Source organism: Scyliorhinus canicula, chromosome 21 (assembly GCF_902713615.1).
Source record: "Scyliorhinus canicula chromosome 21, sScyCan1.1, whole genome shotgun sequence".
NCBI lineage: Eukaryota > Metazoa > Chordata > Chondrichthyes > Carcharhiniformes > Scyliorhinidae > Scyliorhinus > Scyliorhinus canicula.
The window spans coordinates 23,502,225-23,528,170 of NC_052166.1; the positions used below are offsets into that span (position 1 = coordinate 23,502,225).

Genomic DNA, 25,946 nt, shown 5'->3' on the forward strand with positions numbered 1-25,946 from the left:
AATCATTTGGAAGCCAACATTTCTTGTTATATAGCAGTAATAGAGTTGGTAAAACAGGTTAAATATTTGAATGACCAGTTCCAAGGAGATCAGTGAGGCAGATAAAGGTAAAGTTGCCACAGTCTCCGATGACCATAGGCTACTTTCCCCTTTGAGGGGGAGAACTAACTGGTGGTGATTTAACCTGAGGATCATCCGCACCTCAGGTGAGGGGCCTTCATGAATCATTGAGGCAATGAGGAGAGTACTTCAGCTCTTGGACGTTATTGGGTTAATCATATTAAGTTCACATTAGGACTGAAACGCTTCACTTTGTTTTTCTCTTTGATTTGCTTCTCCTGGCTTGATTAGAGCTGGATTGTATTTTAGTGCACGCTGGTTCTCTCAATCATGCATTTACAGGTCACCTGTCACTACATATTAACTTGAATTAAAGAGATGGTCTAAAACATAACTATCTTATAAAACACCGCACTCATAACAGTACTGGAAAAAAGACATAGATTTACAAATTCTCGAATCTCAAATGTACACACGAGTAGTTAAAGCCCTAACTCCACACCACAGGGCTATAGGAGACTTATACTCTGGTGTGCTGCAGACTTCCCCTGAAGTTCCATACAGTGATTTGTACTGCTTTTTCACCAATGAAACAACCAAGAATTCAACATGTACAACCTCACTGGCGCAAACCTTGTCCCACCACCCCTTTTGGAGAATTGTGCGTTGCTGAAAAGAGAGACTTTACCCAAGCTTTTTGCCTTGTACACACCTGGACAAACACAAGAATACTAAATTTCAAACAATCACAATAATTTATAATGCAGGAGAAAGGCAACTCAACTCTGGCAAGAGCATTGCCATGGAGAAAGTGAAGGGACTCTAAACAAAAGGATAATGTTCAAACCTTGCACCCGTTTTGAATTACCCGGGAGCTTGGGGAATCATTTGTAATTTAGCATTCTTCTGTTTGTCTTGATGAATGCAAACCGAAAAGTTTCAGCAACATATCTGTTTGCAGAAATATGTCTGTTGATGCTCCATCAGATGACGATCTTATGATAAACATTTGAATCTGTTGTCCCCATCTATTGGCACCCAAATGTATTTGATTAATGCTTACGACTCAAAACAAACTTGGCTCCCCTGTATTTTCTGAAAACTTCATGTGGAGAATTCCATGCGTGGGAGCAATTATGAGGAAATCTCAAGGGGTTCAGATAATGTGCTGAAGAGCGAGAGTGACGTTGAAGTGTTTGTTGTCAACTGAGCTCAGAAATGAGATTAGCTTCCCGATGAATCACTCCCACCCTGCCTCTGACTCATAACCTCCCACCAATTTTGCTTATAATGGAGAAAACAAAGTGAAGTTTGGCCTTTACTGTTGTAGACTGCTCTCCGGTGACAGAGCAAGGACACCGCATTGAATTGATGTGCCGTCATTGAAAACTTAGGTTTGTAGTGCAGTCACGTCAACGTTTCTGGAACCGAATCAAATCCATTCCTGTGTGTGACATTTGCTTGTGAATTGCACGTTCGCCCATCAAAGTGTGCAAATTACAATTCTGAAATGTTTGCTGGGCCATTGTCCATTTCACCTCAAACAGGAGAGCGAGGTGACAGCTAAATAAAACAACAAAGGCAGTCGGGATGTTTTCAAATATGTGTTTAATTGTTTTGGTCCAGTGTGTTAAACAAGTGAAGCTGTTGTTCCATCTATTGGCACCCAAACATATGTGATATGCCTGTAACATACCATTCTTCTGCACATTATTGACTGCAGTAGCCCTTGTGGTTGTTCATAATGTACAACATGCTGAAAAAGGTCCGTGGTTATTTATAGCTTGTGTAGAAATCAAGCACTGCTTTCCGGTGCCTCATTATTTGAGGACTTCATTCAGGTAGCTATAGAATCACACAAAGAGGACCTTTGGCCTATCAAGTCGGTACAGACATGTGAAAAACACCTGACCTGCCTACCGAATCCCATTTACCAGCACTTGGCCCAAACTCTTGAACGTTATGGGGTGCCAAGTGGCCTTCCAAGTACTTTTTAAAGGATGTCAGGCAACCCTTTCTACCAAGCAGTGCATCCCAAACCTCACCACCCTCGATAAAAAAGCTTTCCCTCAAATCCATCCAAAACCTCTTGCCCCTCACCTTGAACTTGTGTCCCCACATGACTAACTCTTCAACTTAAGGGGACAGCTGCTCCCCATCCACCCTGTCCATGCCCCTCATCATGCTACTATCCTCTTGCCTAAAAACATGGACTGGGATTTCGTCCTCCTGTTTGCATCGGGTGTGAATGATGACGGGAGTGCAAAAATCTCATGAGAGGTCCAAATCGCGTTATACATCAGCAGGAGCCCCCACCCACTGAGATTCTCCTCATCCTTCCCCCCCCCCCCCCCCCCCCCCCCCCCCCCATGACTTAACTTGATTCCTGATGCTTAACGTCAGGAACCCTATCAGAGTTGATATAAATAATTATCAGGCCTTTATGCTTGATGGACCCCCTCCATCACATTGCCCATTCACGTCAGTGTGGGGGCACGCTAACATGAACTATGACGGGTCGCCCATGGCGTACACCTGGTGGGCAGTGCCAGGAGGGGTGGTGGTGTTGCGTGGGGGGATGGTGGTGGTCTATTTTTACTTTTCTGTGTCAGGGTGGCCTTTAAAAAAGGTTGTGAGCAATGCGATGGAGAAAGATGCTGTCGGGGCCTGTGGGTTTGACGCCTCTTTCCCGCCCACTGTGACATTCTTCAGAAAAATAGAATAATTCCATCCTTGGCCTCAAGAAATAGTGGTTAAAGTGTAAAGCTATCAGTTTGAACTTTGGCACCCTATTTCCCCATTGAGATTTCTTTCCCTACGACAACACCACTTTGCTGGTCTACTTTGATTTTCATGAGCTTTCTGTTGTTACGGCATGTTGTGGAGAGGTCTGTATGCAGGCTTCACACCAGACAATGTAATATGAAGTCAGAAACCCTTGAAAGGGGAACTGGGTGAGAAAGGATAAGAATTGCTGAATATCCAGCTGAATTGAATTATGGATTGGACACTGTATTAAGTGTTTAATCATGCTCGTACTAACTTCTGCCCAATTTTAAATGCAGACCTTAGATTAAAATACATGCATAAGTATTCTCTGGAAGGACACAGGTTGGAGAGATAAATTTGAATCAATATTTTTCATATGATTACACATTGGTGAGTAATCGGATAAAACAAAATGATTTGCAAGTTTTTAATTTCTGCTAATGTACTCTGCAAGTGTGCCTGGTCAACAGTACATTGCACGTAAGTCATCCAAGTCCAAGGTGATGACCTATCTTGAGGTGTTTTAGTAAACCCCTGACAGTGTCGAGTTTGTTTTCAAAAGACAATACATTTAAATACTCTATAGATAGTTACATGGGTAGGGTGGGTATAGACGGATATGGGCCAAATGCAGGCAAGTGGGACTAGCTTAGTGTTAGAAACTGGGTAGCATGGAGAAGCTGGGCCGAAGGGCCTGTTTCCATGCTGTAAACATCTATGACTAAATATGCAGAAATGGAAAAGAGTTTGTGTAACAACTCTTACGAGGACCACAGGGATACCATGATCGATCTCGTGGAATGCTAACTTCCCAGCCAGCGGGCAGAGGCCTGCCTAGCTGAGGCCCTTTACCGGAGTTCGTCAAAGCCGGCCCGGATAGGGACTGGCATTCTGGTAGTCCCGACGTAGCGGCCCGTTTTCTTTGTCTGCAATAAACTTGCTGTTATTCACCCCAAGGGCCTCCTGGGTCTTCATAGTTTGCTAACTAACCTGGAAATTAAACCTGAAACATCAATTTACATTGACACCTAACACAAGGTGATGTTATGTCATGCATTGTGAATAACTACCATGCTTGTTGATTATGATGGTTATAATCTACCATGCTGGATATCTACTGCTACTGTAGTGTTTTCTTTCCCATGTGTAGCTCAAGTTGAATGAGGTGAACAGCACAGCCGTTCAGCAACACCTCCGGGCCTTACTTGAAGACCTCATTGAAGTGGAGAAAATTCTGAAAGATGTCGATGCCTTATCAGGGCTGGCCCGACTGCTCCCAAAGGGGGCCTGTGCTGGCAAAAGCCCACCAACGGCTGCCAATAGCACCAGCTGGAGCGGCAACTTCACAGCCACCAATGCCACTTCGGAGGAGGGAGAGGAGTCCGAGAAAGAGAATCCTCACACTCAGTTTTCAGCCTTTGTCCAGCTCTGGGCCGGACTTCAGCCAATCCTCTGCGGGAATAACAGGTAAAACCACGAACTGATGTAATCCTGCGATTGTAGTGAGAAATTGATATAAAAATGACTTTCATAACCAACATGTTGTACTCAATCTCTACTTCTTTCATGGGCCAAATTACATAATCCATTGTCCGTCCCTTCTGAGTTGCCTTCAAATCACCCCCCATTCCCCTTTGTGCATTTATTACTACCTGTGTACACACTATCCTGTGTTCTGACATGAAATTAAGTCCATTATTTCCATTATTTTATTTTTTAGAACGGTTGTTTTTCTGAGAAATTATCATTCCTTGATGATATGAAAAATATTTTAAGTCGTGGGAGGGATACAAATTTAAGTTACCACCTCTTTACTTCCCTCCTAACTTACTTGAACTCTTCTGGGGTGAACTTCAGTGGAGCTCTGCAATGGACTGCTAGGAGGTGGCAACCCTCCTAGGCATCTTTCCCAATGCACAGAAATCCATGACCTCTGCTTGCCAATTCCCCAGCAGAACATAAATTCCACCAGCTGATATGGTGGTCAGCACTGTCGCTTCACAGCTCCAGGGTCCCAGGTTCGAATCCCGGCTTGAGTCACTGCCTGTATGGAGTCTGCATGTTCTCCCCGTGTCTGCGTGGATTTCTTCTGGGTGCTCCGGTTTCCTCCTGCAGTGCAAAGATGTGCAGGTTAGGTGGACTGGCTATGCTAAATTGCCCTTAGTCCAAAAGGGTTGGGAGGGGTTGCTGGGTTGGAGGTATGGGCTTAAGTGGGGTGCCCTTTCCAAGGAGTGGTGCAGACTCGATGGGCCGAATGGCCACCTTCTGCACTGTAAATTATGTGATTCAATGGTTTGCACCCATGTCCCCAAAACATTCCAGAGGCCTGGGCCTCTAGAATTCCAGCCCAGTGCCATTCCCATTATGCCAACATCTCCCCAGCATGCAGGACCACGGCATCTATTTCAGTGGATTGTCTTGCTCAGTTGATGAGACCAATCCTTCTGCCTGGGATAGATGTACATTCTGCTGTTCGACTGACATTTTTATGTCTGTTCTAATTTTTAAAAGCCTTCCTGCAACTGTACAAGACCTTGGTTAGACCACATTTGGAGTATTGTGTGCAGTTCTGGTCACCTCATTATAGGAAGGATGTGGAAGCATTGGAAAGGGTGCAAAGGAGATTTACCAGGATGCTGCCTGGTTTGCAGGGTAGGCCTTATGAGGAAAGGTTGAGGGAGCTAGGGCTCTTATTGGAACGAAGGAGGATGAGAGGTGACTTAATTGAGGTGTATACGATGATGGGATGGAAAGATAGATAGAGTGGACGTTCAGCGACTTTTTCTTCGGGTGGATGTAGCTGTTACAAGGGGGCGTAACTATAAGGTTCATGATGGAAGATAAAGGAGGGATGTCAGAGGTAGAGTCTTTACTCAGAAAGTGGCTGGAGCGTGGAACGCACTCCCAGCTATGGTAGTGGAGTCGGACACTTTAGGAACTTTCAAGCGGTTATTGGATAGGCATATGGAGTGCACTAGAATGATTGGGAGTAGGTTGATTTGATCTTTGTTTCAGATTAGTTTGGCACAACATTGTGGGCCGAAGGGCCTGTACTGTGCTGTACAGTTCTATGTTCCTCACGGATCAATAGAGACAAAAGGATTTGTCCACAGCAATGTGTTTTCCTGTATAATCAGACTTGGCTCACAAGTAACATATTGACTGGTCTCTAAATGAAAGAACTTTCCCCCTTGCATATTAAATACAGCTTGCCTGCAATGGATTCCTGACCACTGGGGGCACTGACTTGACAATTTAAACCCTCTCAGACAAGCCTTTGTTGAAAGCACTTTAATAAGGCTCAAATCTAAGCCCTTAAAATGGGAACATTTTCCCAAACTTTGACGCACCCTTTGCTGTACTTGGTATCAATAGAAGACTTGAAATTAGCAAAAATATACTTGGAATAACCTTTTCCTGAAGTGTGCTATCATCACTTTTATGCTAGTTTGAATCTATAGACTTTGACCTTACGATTAATGGAACTTTCCAATTCGAAGGCTGAATTGTTCGTTCCCTCTTGGGCAACTGTTGTCCTGAAGTTCTTTTCAATGGCCGCCTGGTTAGAAACAACATTCAGTTTCGACGGGGTTCCTGCGAGGGAGGCAGCTCTTTTCAAACGTTAGAAGGGTGTTGAACATCATTATGGCACCGGCAGAGGGGAAGGAAACAGAAGTGGTTGTGGCACTGGACGCTGAGAAGGCGTTTGACTGTGGAGAATGGGGGTACTTGATGGCCGTTCTGGAGCGGTTTGGGATTGGACCAAGATTTGTGAACTGGGTAAAGCTACTATATAAGGAGCCGAGGGCGAGTGTCCGCACAAACAACATCAGCTCGGGAGTGGTGGTGGTGGTGGGGGGGGGGGGGGGGCTCTGCAGGTACAATATTTCTAGTTTGGTGGGGAGAGTGAAAGCTGATCTGGCAAGGTGGGATGGTCTCCCTCTGGCATTGGCGTGTTGGGTGCAGGCGGTTAAAATGAACGTGCTGCCGTGATTTCTGTTTATTTTTCAATGCCTGCCGATTTTCCTGCCAAAGGCTTTTTTTCAGAGAGATTGAGGGAAGGATTACTTTGTTCATATGGGGAGGGAAGGTGGCCAGAGTTAGAAAGATGATGCTACAGAGGGGAAAGCAGGCAGGGGGTTTGGGTCTTCCGAACCTGATGTATTACTACTGGGCGGCGAATGTGGAGAAGGTGCGGAGCTGGGTCAGAGGGGTTGATTTCCAGTGAGTCAGAATGGAGGAGAGTTTGTGCAGGGGGTCGGGATTGAAAGCACTAGCAACAGCGCCACTCCCGATAGCCCCGGGGAAATACTCAGGGAGTCTGATAATAATAGCTTCATTGAGAATTTGGAGGCAGTTTCGCCAACACTTCGGGTTGGGGGCAGGGTCGCGAGAAATGCCAACGGGGAAACCACAGATTTGAGCCAGGGAGGTGGGATGGAAATTTTTGGAAATGGGAGGAGAAGGGGATTAAGATTTGTTTCTTAGGGGTTGGTTTGCAGGGCTGAAGGAGCTGGAAACGAAGTATGGGCTGGAGCAGGAGGAAATGTTTAGATCCATGCACGTTCGAGATTTTGCCAGAAAGGAGATACAGAGCTTCCCGGTGAGCCGGCCTCCACATTGCTGGAGGAGGTGGTGACGACAGGGGGACTGGAGAAGGGGGTAGTGTTAGCGGTTTACAGAGCTATTTTGGAAAAGGAGAAGGCACCACTGGAAGGGATCAAAGCAAAGTGGGAGGAAGAGTTGGGGTAGGATATGGAGGAGGGGTTCTGGTGTGAAGTGCACCGGAGAGTGAATGCCTCCACCTCGTGCGTGAGGTTGGGGCTGATACAGCTGAAGGTGGTATACAGAGCACACCTCACGAGGGCAAGGATGAGCCGATTCTTTGAAGGAGTAGAGGATGTGTGTGAACGTTGTTGGGGGGGGGGGGGGGGGGGCGCTAATCGCGTTCATATGTGGGGGGGGGGGGGGGGGGGGGGCGCTAATCGCGTTCATATGTTTTGGTCCAGCCCAAAGCTGGAGGATTACTGGAAGGAAGTTTTTCGGGTAATTCCTAAAGTGGTGCACGTGAAATTGGACCCGGGCCCCTGGTTGGCCATATTCGGGGTGTCAGACCAGCCAGGGTTAGAAACAGGTGCGAAGGCAGATGTTGTATCCTTCACCTCGTTGATCGCCCAAAGGCTGATCCTGATGGGTTGGATAGCAACCTCTCCACACTGTGCCCTGGCATGGCAGGGGGACTTGTTGGAATTCTTGACTCTTGAGAAGGTTAAGTTTGAACTGAGGGGAAGGACGGAGAGGTTCTACAATTCATGGGCATTATTCATCATGCACTTTCAAGAGTTGGATAACATCGAACATTAGTTGGGGGGTAGGTGGGACGGTTGGGGGGAAGAGGCGGTGTGTGTTAATGGTGGCTATGGGTGATTCCTTTTTGTCATTTGTTTTGTAAACATGAGGGCTAATATTTGGGGTTACATAGAACAGTACAGCACAGAACAGGCCCTTCGGCCCTCAATGTTGTGCTGAGCCATGATCACCCTACTCAAACCCACGTATCCACCCTATACCCGTAACCCAACAACCCCCCCTTAACCTTACTTTTTGTAGGACACTACGGGCAATTTAGCATGGCCAATCCACCTAACCCGCACATCTTTGGACTGTGGGAGGAAACCGGAGCACCCGGAGGAAACCCACGCACACAGGGGGAGGACATGCAGACTCCACACAGACAGTGACCCAGCCGGGAATCGAACCTGGGACCCTGGAGCTGTGAAGCATTTATGCTAACCACCATGCTACCCTGCTGCCCACAAAAGGTTGTGGGAGGATGGGATCGTTGTTATTGATATGGGGATTGACATATGTTTTACTGATTAGTGTTTGTTGTTGGTGGGTGTACATTTGGGAGATAATGTGAAAAAGGAGGAGAATAAGAAATATTTAAAAAACGAAACAACATTCTGTTTCAACCAGTGGCTGCAAAACACATCTGAATTTTTGTCAGAATTTTGTCCCGCAACTCGTTGTAGCATAATTACTCCAGGGTTGATTTTAATTATTGTCATTTGTAATGTGTCTCTGCTTTCCTTCTCATGACAGGCGTACATCAATTTACTTATTTTTCTCTTTTATTTGAACCAGAATTATAGAACCTGAGGCCCTGAAACAGGGAAACATGAGTTCGCTGGGCTTCACCAGCAAGGAGCAACGGAACCTCGGACTGCTGGTGCACCTCATGACCACTAATCCCAAAATCCTTTATTCACCAGTTGGCACGGAGGTGGACAAGGTCATAGAAAAGGTAAGAGCCCAGCAAAGCTACAACTCCAGGAAACAGCTGGCAGAAAGAATGGTTCAGGCTGTGCACTTTGCCATAACCAGCGCACTCCAGGAGTGCCATTCGTAAATTGTTATATTTCGAAACACCACAGCCATGGAATATTACAGCACAAAAAGGGACCACTCAATCCAGTGTGTCTGTTCCAGCTCCTTCAGAGAGTTGTTCAATTAATGATACTGCCCCGCTGTTTCCCCATAGCCCGGATTCAAAGTAGGTTGCACAGTTGTACTGCTTTATTCCACGGCGTCAATGCAAGGGATGGCGTGTAAACAGCTATGTGTTAGCACAGCACCAATTGAACACATAGGTGTCCAGCCAAACTGAATGCTCAGCGCTATGTTGTAATTTACTGATCCAGGTAGTAGACGTACCTGACATTGTTAGCACAGGAAAAAAAAACCCAACTCTTAAACCTGCGTCCATTCACCTTCAGTCGCAAAAAAGTACAGAGCCAATCATTACTTTTAAACAAATGAACCATTTTCTATGTATTTTTCTATGTTTCTATAGCACAAAGGGCGAAGAGGACCAAGGGATTAGGCTATTGAGTTGAATGATCAGCCATGATCATAATGATTGGCAGGGCCGAATGGCCTCCTCCTGCACCTATTTTTTGTGTTTCTATTAACAAAATTGCTTGAATATTACAAGCAACCGGTGTGGGAGATAAAGGAGGAAAGCTGATGTCTTAAAGATTGCAAGGGTGAAGATCGCAGTCAGGTCTTTGTGGAGGCTGCCTCCGACAAATAGCAGCATTGGCTTTCAGCACACCTGCCTAAGGGTGTCGGCGGCCAAGCTGTGTCAGCAGTGGATACAGGATGGGGTCCCCCCCCCCCTCCCCCCAGCAGAAGACACTGGATGGGATCCCCCGGCAGGTGTCGCAGGGTCTCTTCCTCCCCCCCCCCCCCCCCCCCCCCACGGCGATCGGGTGCCTCAGCAGGGAACACGTGGCCAAGGCTGCACTTGACCATGTTCCTTGCACTGAGGAGGTCCAGTCGCTGGAACTCAGTGCAGGGAGAGATCAGTTTTAAATGGTGTCCCAATGGTCTCTCAAACCCCCCAAAAGTTCAACTTGCATATAAGGGGCCCTTGCCCCCCCCCCTCCCCCTCCCCCTCCACCTCCCCGCACCCCCTCCCCACGCCAGAAGCCCCAACACCCGTGCAGGGCACCCCCGGCCCCATGTACACATTAACCCTTACCAGCTTTTACAGATGCACCATAGAAACCATCCTCTCGGGCTGCATCACAGCCTGGTATGGCAACTGCTCAACCCAGGACCGCAAGAAACTTCAGAGAGTCGTGAATACCGCCCAGTCTATCACACAAACCTGCCTCCCATCCATTGACTCCATCTACACCTCCCGCTGCCTGGGGAAAGCGGGCAGCATAATCAAAGATCCCTCCCACCCGGCTTACTCACTCTTCCAACTTCTTCCATCGGGCAGGAGATACAGAAGTCTGGGAACACGCACAAACAGACTCAAAAACAGCTTCTTCCCCACTGTCACCAGACTCCTAAATGACCCCCTTATGGACTGAACTCATTAACACTACACCCTGTACACTACACTACACTACACACTGTATGCTTCGTCCGATGCCAGTCCTTAGGGTGAAAGCAGAACAAGGGGACATAGCCTCAAAATAAGGGGAAGTAGATTTAGGACTGTGTTTGGGAGAAACCTCTTCACCCAAAGGGTTGTGAATCTATGGAATTCCTTGCCCAGTGAAGCAGTTGAGGCTCCTTCATTAAATGTTTTAAAGGTAAAGATATATAGTTTTTTGAAGAATAAAGGGATTAAGGGTTATGGTGTTCAGGCCGGAAAGTGGAGCTGAGTCCACAAAAGATCAGCCATGATCTCATTGAATGGCGGAGCAGGCTCGAGGGGCCAGATGGCCTACTCCTGCTCCTAGTTCTTATGTTCTTATGTAGTTACATTGTATATCTTGTGTTGCCCTATTATGTGTATTCTTTCATTCCCTTTTCTTCCCATGTACTTAATGATCTGTTGAGCTGCTTGCAGAAAAATACTTTTCACTGTACCTCGGTACACGTGACAATAAACAAATCCAATCCAATCCTCGCAGTGCAAAAAATGCCCGCTTGGCACCCAGCCTGGCACCCTGGCAGTGCCCCTGCCAGCTGTCAGTGCCACCTGGCATATTGGAAGTGCCAGGCTGGCAGTGCCAAGGTGCCCGGGTGGCAACAGCAGTGCCAGGCTGCCCAGGGGGCAAGCACCTGAGGGCCTCCGATCCCCTGGGAGACTCCCACAAGTGCCGTTCCATTGCGGGTGCAGGATTAATGCAAAGTTTATTTTAAGCAGTAGATGAACAAAAATCTGGCAGAAAAATATTCTCCATAAATAAGCAAAGGCTGCTGAGTATAAGATGCTAATCATAGCTGCTGACAGCTGTGATATTGATTTAAACATTGTGAGTAGGGAACACGAACATGCACTACAGGAAAAATGAGTTACGGGGCCATTGCCGTATAAAATAGAAATCAATATCTCACAGGGCACCAGTTGTTCTGTTCATTTTGTAATTATTGAAAAATAATAACATCAGATTTTTCTTATTTATACTGTGGAAGCATTACATTATTCTTGAGAAGTACTAAACAAGGTTAAGGCCATATTTTTGAAAACAGTGACCTGTATATACAGGCGAGCGTGAGATGGATTTAATTTTTCAATTCGAGAAATGCTTGATTGGAGGGGCATGGATTACACAACCGGGTACACAGTTATTATTTTACTCTTAAGATATTTGTTCAAGTCCAACCCAGATGCACGAGATGAAAATCTCCCGTGTTGGCGAATATAATTGTTCTTGGTGGATTGCCACAGGGGCCTCATCCAATTACAATTTGTATCAGTGACATGGATGAACGGACACAACGTATGCCTGCTAGATTTGCTGATGACACAAGGATAGGGTAGGAAAGTAAGTTTTTCAAGAGGACATGAGACTCTACAAAGGAATTTGGATAGGTTAAGTGAGTGGGCAAAAACCTGGACAGATAGAGCATAATGTGGGAAGATGCGATCTTGTCCATTTTGGCAGGAAGATTAGAAAAACAGTATAATATTTGAATGGTGAGAGACTGGAAAACTATATAGAACTGAGAAATCTGGTTGTCCAGGTGCAGCAAGTGAATAGGAAATGTTGGCTTTTATTGCAAGTGGAATTGAATGTAAAAGTAGGGACGTGTTGCTCCAGTAGTATAGGGCCGCAGTTACACTGCATCAGGAGTACCGTGCACAGTTTAGGTCTCTTTATTTAAGAAAGGGAATAATTGCACTAAAAGCAATTCAGAGAAGTTTCACTCGACTGATTCCTAAGGTGTTATCTTATGAGAAAAGGTTGAGCAGGCTTTGCCTGTATCCATTGGAATTTGGAAGAATGAGAGGTGATCTTATTGAAGCAAATAAGATCCTGAGGGGACTTGACAAGGTGGATGCTGAGCGGATGTTTTCCCCTTCTGGGGGAGTCTAGAACCAGCGATACTCAGTTTAAAAATTAGGCAATTTAAGACCGAGAGAAAGAGAATTATTTTCTCTCAGAGGGTCATTAGTTTGAGGAATTCTCTTCACGAGAAAGCAATTGAGGCTGGGTCATTGAATATGTTCAAAGCTGGGTTAGACAGTTCTTTCATTGATAAAGAAGTCAGGAATGATGGGTTGGGGGACCAATTGGAATGTGGAGCTGAGGCCACCATTAGGTCAACCAAATGGCGGACCAGATGGGCCAAATGGCCTAAATCTACGTACCCCTGTGTTCTTGCGATGATAACATTCAACCCAATTGCTGTTACTGTTAATCTGGTCGGTTCATATGCACAGAGAACGGAGTCAGTAATTACAGTTAGTCTTTCAGAGTACTTGAACCACCATCTATGAGTTGTATGCGAAAAGCAGCTAATCGGAAGCAAACACTTAGACCTAATACTGGATGCAAAAATCCTCTCAACTCTTATTTCCCCTTCCAGAGTGTTATAGGTATAAACGGATGCATTACGGATCCAGCCCCTGTCACTGGGTTACCAACACCCTGTCACTGGGTTACCAACACCCAGTCACTGGGTTATCCAGCCCCAGTCACTGGGTTATCCACCCCAGTCACTGGGTTACCAACACCCAGTCACTGGGTTATCCAGCCGCAGTCACTGGGTTATCCAGCCCCAGTCACTGGGTTATCCAGCCCCTGTCACTGGGTTATCCAGCCCCAGTCACTGGGTTATCCATCCCCAGTCACTGGGTTATCCAGCCCCAGTCACTGGGTTATCCAGCCCCAGTCACTGGGTTATCCAGCCCCAGTCACTGGGTTATCCAGCCCCAGTCACTGGGTTATCCAGCCCCAGTCACTGGGTTATCTACCCCCAGTCACTGGGTTATCCACACCCAGTCACTGGGTTATCCAGCCCCAGTCACTGGGTTATCTACCCCCAGTCACTGGGTTATCCACCCCCAGTCACTGGGTTATCCAGCCCCAGTCACTGGGTTATCCAGCCCCAGTCACTGGGTTATCCAGCCCCAGTCACTGGGTTATCCATTCCCAGTCACTGGGTTATCCATCCCCAGTCACTGGGTTATCCAGCCCCAGTCACTGGGTTATCCAGCCCCAGTCACTGGGTTATCCAGCCCCAGTCACTGGGTTATCCAGCCCCAGTCACTGGGTTATCCAGCCCCAGTCACTGGGTTATCCAGCCCCAGTCACTGGGTTATCTACCCCCAGTCACTGGGTTATCCACCCACAGTCACTGGGTTATCCAGCCCCAGTCACTGGGTTATCCAGCCCCAGTCACTGGGTTATCCAGCCCCTGTCACTGGGTTATCCAGCCCCAGTCACTGGGTTATCCAGCCCCAGTCACTGGGTTATCCAGCCCCAGTCACTGTGTTATCCAGCCCCAGTCACTGTGTTATCCAGCCCCAGTCACTGGGTTATCCAGCCCCAGTCACTGGGTTATCCAGCCCCAGTCACTGGGTTATGCAGCCCCAGTCACTGGGTTATCCATTCCCAGTCACTGGGTTATCCATCCCCAGTCACTGGGTTATCCATCCCCAGTCACTGGGTTATCCAGCCCCAGTCACTGGGTTATCCAGCCCCAGTCACTGGGTTATCCAGCCCCAGTCACTGGGTTATCTACCCCCAGTCACTGGGTTATCCAGCCCCAGCCACTGGGTTATCCAGCCCCAGTCACTGGGTTATCTACCCCCAGTCACTGGGTTATCTATCCCCAGTCACTGGGTTATCCAACCCCAGTCACTGGGTTATCCAGCCCCAGTCACTGGGTTATCCAGCCCCAGTCACTGGGTTATCCAGCCCCAGTCACTGGGTTATCCATTCCCAGTCACTGGGTTATCCAGCCCCAGTCACTGGTTATCCAACCCCAGTCACTGGATTATCCAACCCCAGTCACTGGGTTATCCAGCCCCAGTCACTGGGTTATCTACCCCCAGTCACTGGGTTATCTACCCCCAGTCACTGGGTTATCTATCCCCAGTCACTGGGTTATCTACCCCCAGTCACTGGGTTATCCAGCCCCTGTCACTGGGTTATCCAGCCCCTGTCACTGGGTTATCCAGCCCCAGTCACTGGGTTATCCACCCCCAGTCACTGGGTTATCCATCCCCAGTCACTGGGTTATCCAGCCCCAGTCACTGGGTTATCCAGCCCCAGTCACTGGGTTATCCACCCCCAGTCACTGGGTTATCCAGCCCCAGCCACTGGGTTATCCAGCCCCAGCCACTGGGTTATCCAGCCCCAGTCACTGGGTTATCCAGCCCCAGTCACTGGATTATCCAGCCCCAGTCACTGGGTTATCCAGCCCCAGTCACTGGGTTATCCAGCCCCAGTCACTGGGTTATCCAGCCCCAGTCACTGGGTTATCCATCCCCAGTCACTGGGTTATCCAGCCCCAGCCACTGGGTTATCCAGCCCCAGCCACTGGGTTATCCAGCCCCTGTCACTGGGTTATCCAGCCCCAGTCACTGGGTTACCCAGCCCCAGTCACTGGGTTATCCAGCCCCTGTCACTGGGATATCCAGCCCCAGTCACTGGGTTATCCAGCCCCTGTCACTGGGATATCCAGCCCCAGTCACTGGGTTATCCAGCCCCAGTCACTGGGTTATCCAGCCCCAGTCACTGGGTTATCCAGCCCCAGTCACTGGGTTATCCAGCCGCAGTCACTGGGTTATCCAGCCGCAGTCACTGGGTTATCCAGCCGCAGTCACTGGGTTATCCAGCCCCAGTCACTGGGTTACCCAGCCCCAGTCACTGGGTTACCCAGCCCCTGTCACTGGGTTATCCAACCCCAGTCACTGGGTTATCCAGCCCCAGTCACTGGGTTATCCAGCCCCTGTCACTGGGATATCCAGCCCCAGTCACTGGGTTATCCAGCCCCTGTCACTGGGATATCCAGCCGCAGTCACTGGGTTATCCAGCCCCAGTCACGGGGTTATCCAGCCCCAGTCATTGGGTTATCCAGCCCCAGTCACTGGGTTATCCATTCCCAGTCACTGGGATATCCAGCCCCAGTCACTGGGTTATCCAGCCCCTGTCACTGGGATATCCAGCCGCAGTCACTGGGTTATCCATCCCCAGTCACTGGGTTATCCAGCCCCAGTCACTGGGTTATCCAGCCCCAGTCACTGGGTTATCCAGCCCCAGTCACGGGGTTATCCAGCCCCAGTCACGGGGTTATCCAGCCCCAGTCACTGGGTTATCCAGCCCCAGTCACTGGGTTATCCAGCCCCAGTCACTGGGTTATCCAGCCCCAGTCACTGGGTTCCCAGTTACTGGGAACATCAGGGGGAACCAAGCCACACCCCCTGTTTACAAAACTAGCTATTGTATACTGTTAAGAGTGGGATGTATTAGCTCAGTGGGCTTGACAGCTGGTTTGCAATGCAGAACATGGCCAGCAGCGCGGGTTCAATTCCCGCATCATCTTACCCAAACAGGCGTCAGAATATTGGCGACTAGGGGCTTTTCACAGTAACTTCATACTTGTGGCAATAAAAGATTATTATTATGTTGTCAGAGGTTGAGGGGTTTCAGGCGGGGGTGGGGGGGGTTGCAGGTGGGGGTGCAGGGTTGCAGTTTGGGACGGGGTGTGCAGTTGGGGATTGAGGAGAGTAGCCAGCGTTTAGGGTAGAAATAGTTGGGGGTGGGGGTGGGGAAGGGGAACTCGGGAGGGGTGCATGGTGAGGGTAGTCACGCGTTGGGGTTGGTCAAGTGGGGGGTTAATGGGTGGAGGGGGGGCGGTGGAGGGTTTCGCTGGTGTAGTTTCCCAGGATTTGGAGCCGGTTTTAATTCTTCCAGCTTTTCCTGGGTCCTTCTAGATTAGTTGGAACCACCTGAAGTCTCTGACTTTAATTCAGAATTTCTGTGGGTTTCAGATGCATGGTAATTGCTCAATGGAAGTTGAAATCTCTTCGGCAATTCCGACAGAGTCCTTGCATTGGGACCCGAGAGGTTCCCCAGCATATCTTCCAGGTTACCTCTGGGGGCTGACCATCCCGAGACCAGAGGATCTGGGCCAGTGTGTTTATTCTTCTGTCTTCCGCAGTGAAGGGAAGGGTAGAGATGGCAGGCCATATATTGGGCAAGTTCAAAAGACTTTTGTTAGATACCTACAGCACATTCCAGTTCATAGGGAGTGAAGGCTCACCTGTGGAAATGACTCTGAAACCCAAGGAAAAATGTCATGTGGTACATCTAATGGAAAAAAAAACACAAATGCACAGAAAGAACATACATTCACATTCTGCTTTTCAGCCGATCACAATTAAAATCAGAAAATGCTGGAAAAGCTCAGCAGATCTGGCAGTGCTGTGAAGAGAGAATCAGAATTAAAGTTTTGGGTCCATGTGGCGCTTCTTCTATCCCCTGTATGGGGGATAAATATTGTACTTCCTTGGAATAGTGCCAGTGTTGGGTGGCTATCGAGGGAAGAGGAGCTTTTAGCTGTGATGGAGCCTCGGTTGAAAATCTCACCAAAACACCGCATTTCCTGCAGCACTTCAGCACTGCACCAAAGTGACAACAGAGATCTCTGTGCTCAAATCTCTGGAGTGGGCTTGAAGCAGCAATCTGTGACTCAAGAGATGAGCGAGCTGCCAAATGAGTGTCTGTTGATCACGAATGGAAAGTGCTGCGAATTACAGTGAGACATGTTTTGCAAAAGATACATGCTTTGCAGGCGGACAATTCAAGCCTGCAGAGTGAAAGCATTTCTTTGAACCTGTCTGTTTATGCGGGACTGGTACCATTTGGGAAATGTGTGTAGGTTGATTGAGGATATAACAGAACTGGGAGATAAACCTGTATTAGATGCCAGACAGTCTGCCTTGCTGAATGCATTAATGATGTATCCCATGATAGACCTGCCCTGAAATTGTATGTTCTGTGGTTAATAGGGAATAAAAGGTTACAATTAATGTTAATTGGATGACGGTGATTTACAGTGCATGATTGGGGCGTCTGCTGCACATTCTCTTCCTAAATGATCCAGCCAAGGGTATTGAAAGTCTGTCTTGTCAGTCGAATTAATGAATTGTAGGCATGCAGGATGTTAAGAGGAAAGGAAAGGCATTTGTAGATGACGTTTGATGTTGAGATAGATACAAATGGTCGAACATGAAATCAAAATTCACCATGTTGGGCATGCAGAGAAAGCTGTGCATTCCCTTCTTTTCCAGAGCGTGATTAGAATGTGGAACTAATTACCACAAGGAATAGTGGACATTAATAGTCTAGGTGCATTGATGGGGAAGTTGGATAAATACATGAAGGAGAAATAAATAAAAGATTATATTGATTACATGACAGCACGGTGGCACAGTGGTTAGCATTGCTGCCTCACAATGCCAGGGACCTGGGTTCAATTCCGGCCTCGGGTCACTGTCTGTGTGGAGTTTGCACGTTCTCCCCGTGTCTGTGTGAGTTTCCTCCGGGCGCTCCAGTTTCCTTCCACAGTCCTAAAGATGTGCAGATGTGGATTGGCCATGATAAATTGCTCCTTAATGTCCAGGAATGTGCAGGTTAGGATATGGGATTACGGGGAAAGGGCAGGGTGGACACATTCCACATTCTAATCACACTCTGGAAAAGATGAGAATGCACAGCTTTCTCTGCATGCCCAACATGGTGAATTTTGATTTCATGTTCGACCATTTGCATCTATCTCAACGTCAAACGTCATCGACAAATGCCTTTCCTTTCCTCTTAACACCCTGCATGCCTACAATTCATTAATTCGACTGACAAGACAGACTTTCAATACTCATTTGAGGGGTCGGTGCAGACTCGATGGGGCGAATGGCGTCCTTCAGCACCGTAGGGATTTTATGAAAAGATGAACATTGGGGAGGAAGCTCATGTGGAGCATAAGCAACTGCATGGATCAGTTGGGCTACATAGTCTGTTTCTGTGCTGCTAACTCTATGTAATTCTATACAGAGTACTGTACGATGGTGCTGAAATTAAGGACGTGTTGCGAAAGAAAATATGAAGAATCTGGATCCAGTAGTTGGGTAAACATTGAGGGATCTAATAATTGGGCAAACATGAGGGCTACGTAGAGTTTCGAGGTTCACTGAGAATAATTAGGTTGGTTCTTGATTTATTTGACACATCTACAGAATGTCAAGTTGATAAATCCCATTAGGACAATGCAGAATTTTGTGGGGAGATGGATGGCAGAAGTTGTTGAAACGGGGCAGCACGGTAGCATGGTGGTTAGCATAAATGCTTCACAGCTCCAGGGTCCCAGGTTCGATTCCCGGCTGGGTCACTGTCTGTGTGGAGTCTGCACGTCCTCCCCGTGTGTGCGTGGGTTTCCTCCGGGTGCTCCGGTTTCCTCCCACAGTCCAAAGATGTGCGGGTTAGGTGGATTGGCCGTGCTAAATTGCCCGTAGTGTCCTAAAAAGTAAGGTTAAGGGGGGTTGTTGGCTTACGGGTTTAGGGTGGATACGTGGGTTTGAGTAGGGTGATCATTGCTCGGCACAACATCGAGGGCCGAAGGGCCTGTTCTGTGCTGTACTGTTCTATGTTCTATGAAGAAGACTTTTTGTACAAATAATGAGAACTGAAAGCTGATAAATCCCCAGGGCCTGATTATCTACACCCCAGGGTACTAAAGGAAGCGGTCATGGAAATAGTGGATGTGTGGTTGTCATCTTCCAAAATTCTATAGGTTCTGGAACATTCCCTGCAGTTTGAACGGTGGCAAATGTAACCTGACTATTTAGGAAAGGAGGGAGGTAGAAACAGGAATTACAGACCGATTAGCCTGATATCAGTATTCGAGAAAATCCTGGAGTCTGTTATAAAGGATGAGATCACAGAACACTTTGAAAATATCAATATGATTAGTCAGCATGGATTTATGACTTGTACTTGACAAACCTACTAGAGTCTTTTAAGGACATGACTAACATGCAAGGAAGCACCAGTGGATGTGGTGTTTGGGAATTTTCAGAAAGCTTTTAATAATAGGTTGGTGTGTAATATTAGGTGTAATTTATTGGCATGGATTTAGACTTGGTTCACGGAAGGGAAGGAATAAATGGGTCTTTTTCGGAATGGCAGTAGAGTACCACACGGATCAGTGCTTCGGCACCAGCTATCCACGATAATTATCAATGAGCAGTTGATGTGGTGTATATGGATTTCAGTAAAGCGTTTGATAAGGTTCCCCACGGTCGGCTATTGCTGGAAATACGGAGGCTGGGGATTGAGGGTTATTTAGAGATGTGGATCAGAAATTGGCTAGTTGAAAGAAGACAGAGGGTGTTGGTTGATGGTAAATGTTCAGAATGGAGTTCAGTTACGAGTGGTGTACCACAAGGATCTGTTCTGGGGCCATTGCTGTTTGTCATTTTTATAAATGACCTAGAGGAGGGCACAGAAGGTTGGGTGAGTAAATTTGCAGACAACACTAAAGTCGGTGGAGCTGTAGACAGTGTGAAAGGATGTTGCAGGTTACAGAGGGACATAGATAAGCTGCAGAGCTGGGCTGAGAGGTGGCAAATGGAGTTTAATGTGGAGAAGTGTGAGGTGATTCACTTTGGAAAGAATAACAGGAATGCGGAATAGTTGGCTAATGGTAAAATTCTTGGTAGTGTGGATGAGCAGAGGGATCTCGGTGTCCATGTACATAGATCCCTGAAAGTTGCCACCCAGGTTGATAGGGTTGTGAAGAAGGCCTATGGTGTGTTGGCCTTTATTGGTAGAGGGATTGAGTTCTGGAGCCATGAGGTCATGTTGCAGCTGTACAAAACTCTGGTACGGCCGCATTTGGAGTATTGCCTACAGTTCTGGTCGCCTCATTATAGGAAGGACGTGGAAGCTTTGGAACGGGTGCAGAGGAGATTTACCAGGATGTTGCCTGGTATGGAGGGAAAATCTTATGAGGAAAGGCTGATGGACTTGAGGTTGTTTTCGTTAGAGAGAAGAACGTTAAGAGGTGACTTAATAGAGGCATACAAAATGATCAGAGGGTTAGATAGGGTGGACAGTGAGAGCCTTCTCCCGCGGATGGAGGTGGCTAGCACGAGGGGACATAGCCTTAAATTGAGGGGTAATAGATATAGGACAGAGGTCAGAGGTGGGTTTTTTACGCAAAGAGTGGTGAGGCCGTGGAATGCCCTACCTGCAACAGTAGTGAACTCGCCAACATTGAGGGCATTTAAAAGTTTATTGGATAAGCATATGGATGATAATGGCATAGTGTAGGTTAGATGGCCTTTAGTTTTTGACTTCCCATGTCGGTGCAACATCGTGGGCCGAAGGGCCTGCACTGCGCTGTATCGTTCTATGTTCTATGGTTCAATGATTTGGGTGAGGATCAACATATATTCAGCAGGATTCTCCAAACGCCCCCCGCCCCGCCGGGTCAAAGTATCCTCTGGTGCGAATCCCATCCCGACGCTGGCTGCCGTATTCTCGGGCGCTGGTTTTTAAGGTGGGGCCGGGATTCACGTCACGCCGGTCGGGGGCCGTTGGCAGAGCCCCCCTGGCAATTCTCCGGGTCCTAATGGGCCAAGCGGCCGTCCGTATTTGGCTAGTCCTGCCGGCGTGAATCACTCGGCTCACGTACCGGTGGGACTTGGCAGGTCGGTCGGCTGCGGGAGGGGGATCCAACCCCGGAGAGGCCCCCATGGTGGCCTGGCCAACGATCGGGGCCCACCGATCTGCCGGAGGGCCTGTGCCGTGGGGGCACAGCTTCCTTCCGCGCCGGCCCTGTAGGGCTCCGCCATGGCCGGCGAGGAGAAGAGAACCCCCCACGCATGCACCAAAACACGGCGGCAGTTCCGTGCATGCGCGAGATCACACCGGTCCTTTGGCGCATGCGCTAACTCGCGCAGTCCCTTCGCCGCCAGTTGGAGCAGCGCCAACCCCTCCGGCGTCCACCCAGCCCCGGAGAATTCCGCACTTTTGGGGGCTGTTGATTCCGGAGTGGTTCGTGCCGGTTTTCCCGCTGGCGTGGGCACTTAGTCCCTGGAAAGGTGAATCCCGCCCATTATCTCTAAGCTTGCTGATGACTCAAAACTAGGTAGGAATGTGAGTGGTGAAGAGGATTTTAAAAGGCTTCAAGGCAATTTAGAGAAGTTGACTGAGTGGAAAAACACACGGCACATACGGTCTCTCGTGGATAAGTGGGAAGAAAAACAGAACGGCAGAGTATTATCTAAATAGAAATAGATTGGGAAATGTTGACCTACAAGTGAGCCTCGAATTCTTTGTCCACTAGTCTTTGAAAGCGAGCATCCAGTTACAGTAAGCAGTTAGGAAGGCAAATGGTATGTTGGCCTTCATTGGAAGAGGACTTGAATGCAGGAGCAAAGATGTCTCACTGCAGCTGTCCAGGGCCTTGTTGAGACCACACCCGAGTATTGGGTGGCACGTTAGAACAGTGGTTAGCGCTGTTGCTTCACAGCGCCAGTGACCCGGGTTCGATTCCCGGCTTGGGTTACTGTCTGCGCTGAGTCTGCATGTTCTCCCCGTGTCTGCCCCGGTTTCCTCCAACAAGTCCCAAAAGACATGCTGTTAGGTGAATTGGACATTCTAAATTCTCCCTCGGTGTACCCGAACAGGCGCCGGACTGTGGCGACTAGCGGATTTCACAGTAACTTCATTGCAGTGTTAATGTAAGCCTACTTGTGACACTAATATAGATTATTAGTATTATTTTGTGCCATTTTGTTCTCCTTGTCTGAGAAAATATCTATTTGCCATAGAGGGAGTGCAACGAAGGTTCATCAGGCTGATTGCTGGGGTGACAGGATTGTCATAGGAGGAGAGATAGGGTCGACTGGACCTTTATACACTGGTGTTCAGAAGAATGAGAGGAGATCTCTTTGAAATGTATAAAATCTGACAGGGCTGGACAGAGTGGATGCAGGGGTGTTGTTTCCCCCTAGCCGAGGGTGGTCTTGAACGATGAGTCAGGGTCTCGGGATAAAGGATATGCCATTTAGGACTGAGATGAGAAGAAACCTCTTCACTGTGAGGGTGGTGAACCTGTGGAACTCTCTACCATAGACGGCTGTGGAGGCCAAGTCACTAAATATATCTAAGAAGTAAATATAGAGATTTCTAGACTCTAAATTTCTCCTCTCGCTACTTTCTGTAAGCTGAAAAGTGCTATTGATTCCTGGGTTCCCCCGTTGTAAGTCGCCGTGTATGTTTTCCAACTCTTTAGTCTGGCTTGGTCTAAACCTGTATTAATTATCCCAGAGAGAACTCAAGATAAGGTAAAGTAAGATGACTGGTTTATTCTGCACATGCTTAGTGGTTAGCACTGCTGCCTCACGGCACCAAGGACCGGGTTCGATCCCAGCCTGGGTCAATGTCCGTGTGGGGTGTTACATTTGCAAAGGATTTGAGGAGTTAGCCTTTGTCACTTACAAATTGCTCAGAAACATCCGAAAGCCAGCATGTGATCAGCTAGAGCCATATTGTCAGCCCAGCGATGGCTCATTTTGAAAAATAAATAAAAAATGTATTAATAACCAGGCTGATCGAGATGTATTTTTTTTTTTATTCCTGTCTCCTGGCTAGGACAGTTTTTACATGCAGGCTTTTTAAAATCATACATTTTGCCCACATTTTTTTTGAACATGCATTTATATCATTACTTGTAGGTTAGCGAATCCTATGCCATTTGGGATGCAGGGAAATTAGAGCTGTTTTGACCTTATACTTCCTCTGCTGAGCAGACCGTTGCACTAGGAGACACCATACTGTACCATTCCAATGTTACCCAAGCTAGATGAGTGTAATCATCACGTGACAAGTTTACATAGACAATTTCCATTACAAAAGTGGATTTAAGAACTTGCAATTGATAAAAGCTGATCAGAAGTGTGTAAAGATGCCAGATGGTTAAGTCATTATTAATGCCCCATTATTGAGTATATTCAGGCTGAGAGAGATACATTTTTGATCTCTCAGGAAATCATGGGTTAGCAGAGCAGCACGGTAGCATAGTGGTTAGCATTGTGGCTTCACAGCGCCATGGTCCCAGGTTCGATTCCGTGCTGGGTCACTGTCTGTGCGGAGTCTGCACGTTCTCCCCGTGTCTGCGTGGGTTTCCTCCGGGTGCTCCAGTTTCCTCCCACAATCCAAAGACATGCAGGTTAGGTGGTTTGGCCATGATAAATTGCCTTAGTGTCCAAAAAATGATTAGGAGGGGTTATTGCGTTAAGGTGATAGGGTTGAAATGAGGGCTTAAGTGGGTCAGTGCAGACTCGATGGGCCGAATGGCCTCCTGCACTGTATGTTCTATGTTCTAGGGCATGGGGCATGGAAGTGGCGTTGGAGCAAAAGATAGCCATGACCATTTAGAATGGCGAAGCAGGTTCAAGGGGCAATATGGTCTACTGCTCCTATTTGTTATGTTCTTACAGGCAGTGACCATGATAGGAATATCACCTCCAGCAGGAAGCATGTGTACATTTTAATATTTTTAGATTCTTTCTCATTGTGTGTGTGAAGGAATGCCTTCATATTGAATGATTCGGGGTATTAAATTAGGCCTCAAAGTGGTGAGCAGGGTGTGCACCACCCACCATATTCAGTAAAGACAGACGAGCATATACAAGTAAGAAGCTTAGCAGCTGCTTCAGGTCCCTATGTTGACTGCACTTACAGAATTCAACTCTTAACATCGCCCACAAAAAGACAAGAGGAGCTTCTTCCCCATAATCATCGGCAGATGTATTTTTAAAACTCTGACTCCCGGTGTCCTTCTCCTCCGATGACACCTGCTTGCCTCATTCCACCCTCAAACTGATCACTCTCAACTCCTCTCCCTCCATCCTGATCCCCACTCATTTTCCTCCCACACCTGAGGCCCCAGTCTCTCTCTCTCTCTGTCTCTCTCTCTCTCTCTCCCCCCGCCTCCCCTTGCCCTACTGAGACTCCAATCATTTTATTTCCCTGGGGCCGTGATGACTATGCCTGCCCACCAGTTGCTTACCTGTGGGTTAATGCAGCAGTGACCTGCACGTGCCTACATGGCCTTCAGCAGCAACATCTTCAAACTAATGATATTTGGGGCCCAAAATCCAGGGCTCCTCGGACTTCACCATTTGAGCACTGGGTAGTGAAGAGGGTGGACACTCTAATGTCTCCCCAGGCTATCGAAATGATCACTGACCACCTTGTTGGACCTAGAAGGAAGGCAAACAGGCCTCTGTCACAGACTAGGTGGCTAAGGGGGTTGAAATGGACAAGAGATGAGATAAAGTTAGGCTCTGATAGAGTTCCTCGACGATGGGTAGAATTGAACGATCTTTTCCGATTGTATTTATCCCCGCAGTTGCTTCATATTTCTGGTTGCCCTGTACTGTTAAGTACTGTGAACAAGTCAATAACTAATGAGGCTGCTCCAACTTCTTATCAACATGCAGTTCCATGGAAAATCCACACTTAAGTTGAATAGCTCTTTCACAACTCGGTGCAGATTATGCACAATTTGACAGTGTTACTGGCGTATCTCAGTTCTGCGGGAGTTCTCTGTGCTGAAGTTATGCACTGATCCATCTCTCTGAGATAAATGAATTCTGGCTGCTTTGTCACCACTGTGGTTTGACCTGTCTTCGAATTTTCTGTTCTTTGCTATAATAGGAGCTTAGCTTTGACAGCTTCACAGCATGACACACCTGTGATGCCAAGTGGAAATGCAATATTAGCCTTTCACAATGTACTCATTACAGAAGTGATTATACTTAAGTCACATTTTTGTTTGCTATGAAGTATTTTGGAAGGTTTAGTGAATTGAAAGGCATTGTACAAATGTAGACTATTTCAGTCTTTCATTTCTTTCCCTCCTTCCTCTCAATTTTCTTCTTCCCTCCTATCTCCACCTCCCTTCCCATCTTGGCCTTGATTTTAAAATTCTCAGCCTTGTTTTCAAATTTCCCTCTGGCTTCATCCCTCCCTTTCTCTGTAATCTCCAGCTCCAAAAGCATCATAATAATAATCTTTATTGTCACAAGTAGGCTTACATTAACACTGTAACTGAGAAAAGCACCTAGTCGCCACATTCCGGCGCCTGTTCAACTACACAGAGGGGGAATTCAGAATGTCCAAATACCATGTCTTTCGGGACTTGTGGGAGGAAACTGGAGCACCTGGAGGGAACCCACGCAGACACGGGGAGAACGTGCAGACTCCGCACAGACAGTGACCTAAGCCGGGAATCGATCCTGGGACCCTGATTCTGTGAAACCATAGTGCTAACCACTATGCTACCAT

General features: G+C 47.6%; 1 protein-coding gene across 3 annotated transcripts in view; it reads left to right on the top strand.

Moving 5' to 3' along the window:
- abca2 (ATP-binding cassette, sub-family A (ABC1), member 2) overlaps positions 1-25,946 on the top strand; it is a 577,021-nt gene that overhangs the window by 318,554 nt on the left and 232,521 nt on the right. For all 3 annotated transcript variants that reach the window (XM_038782183.1, XM_038782184.1, XM_038782185.1), the window contains 2 exons: positions 3,980-4,296; positions 8,977-9,136. In XM_038782183.1, the coding sequence (XP_038638111.1) occupies positions 3,980-4,296; positions 8,977-9,136 (477 nt within the window). The remainder of the gene's footprint in view (positions 1-3,979; positions 4,297-8,976; positions 9,137-25,946) is intronic.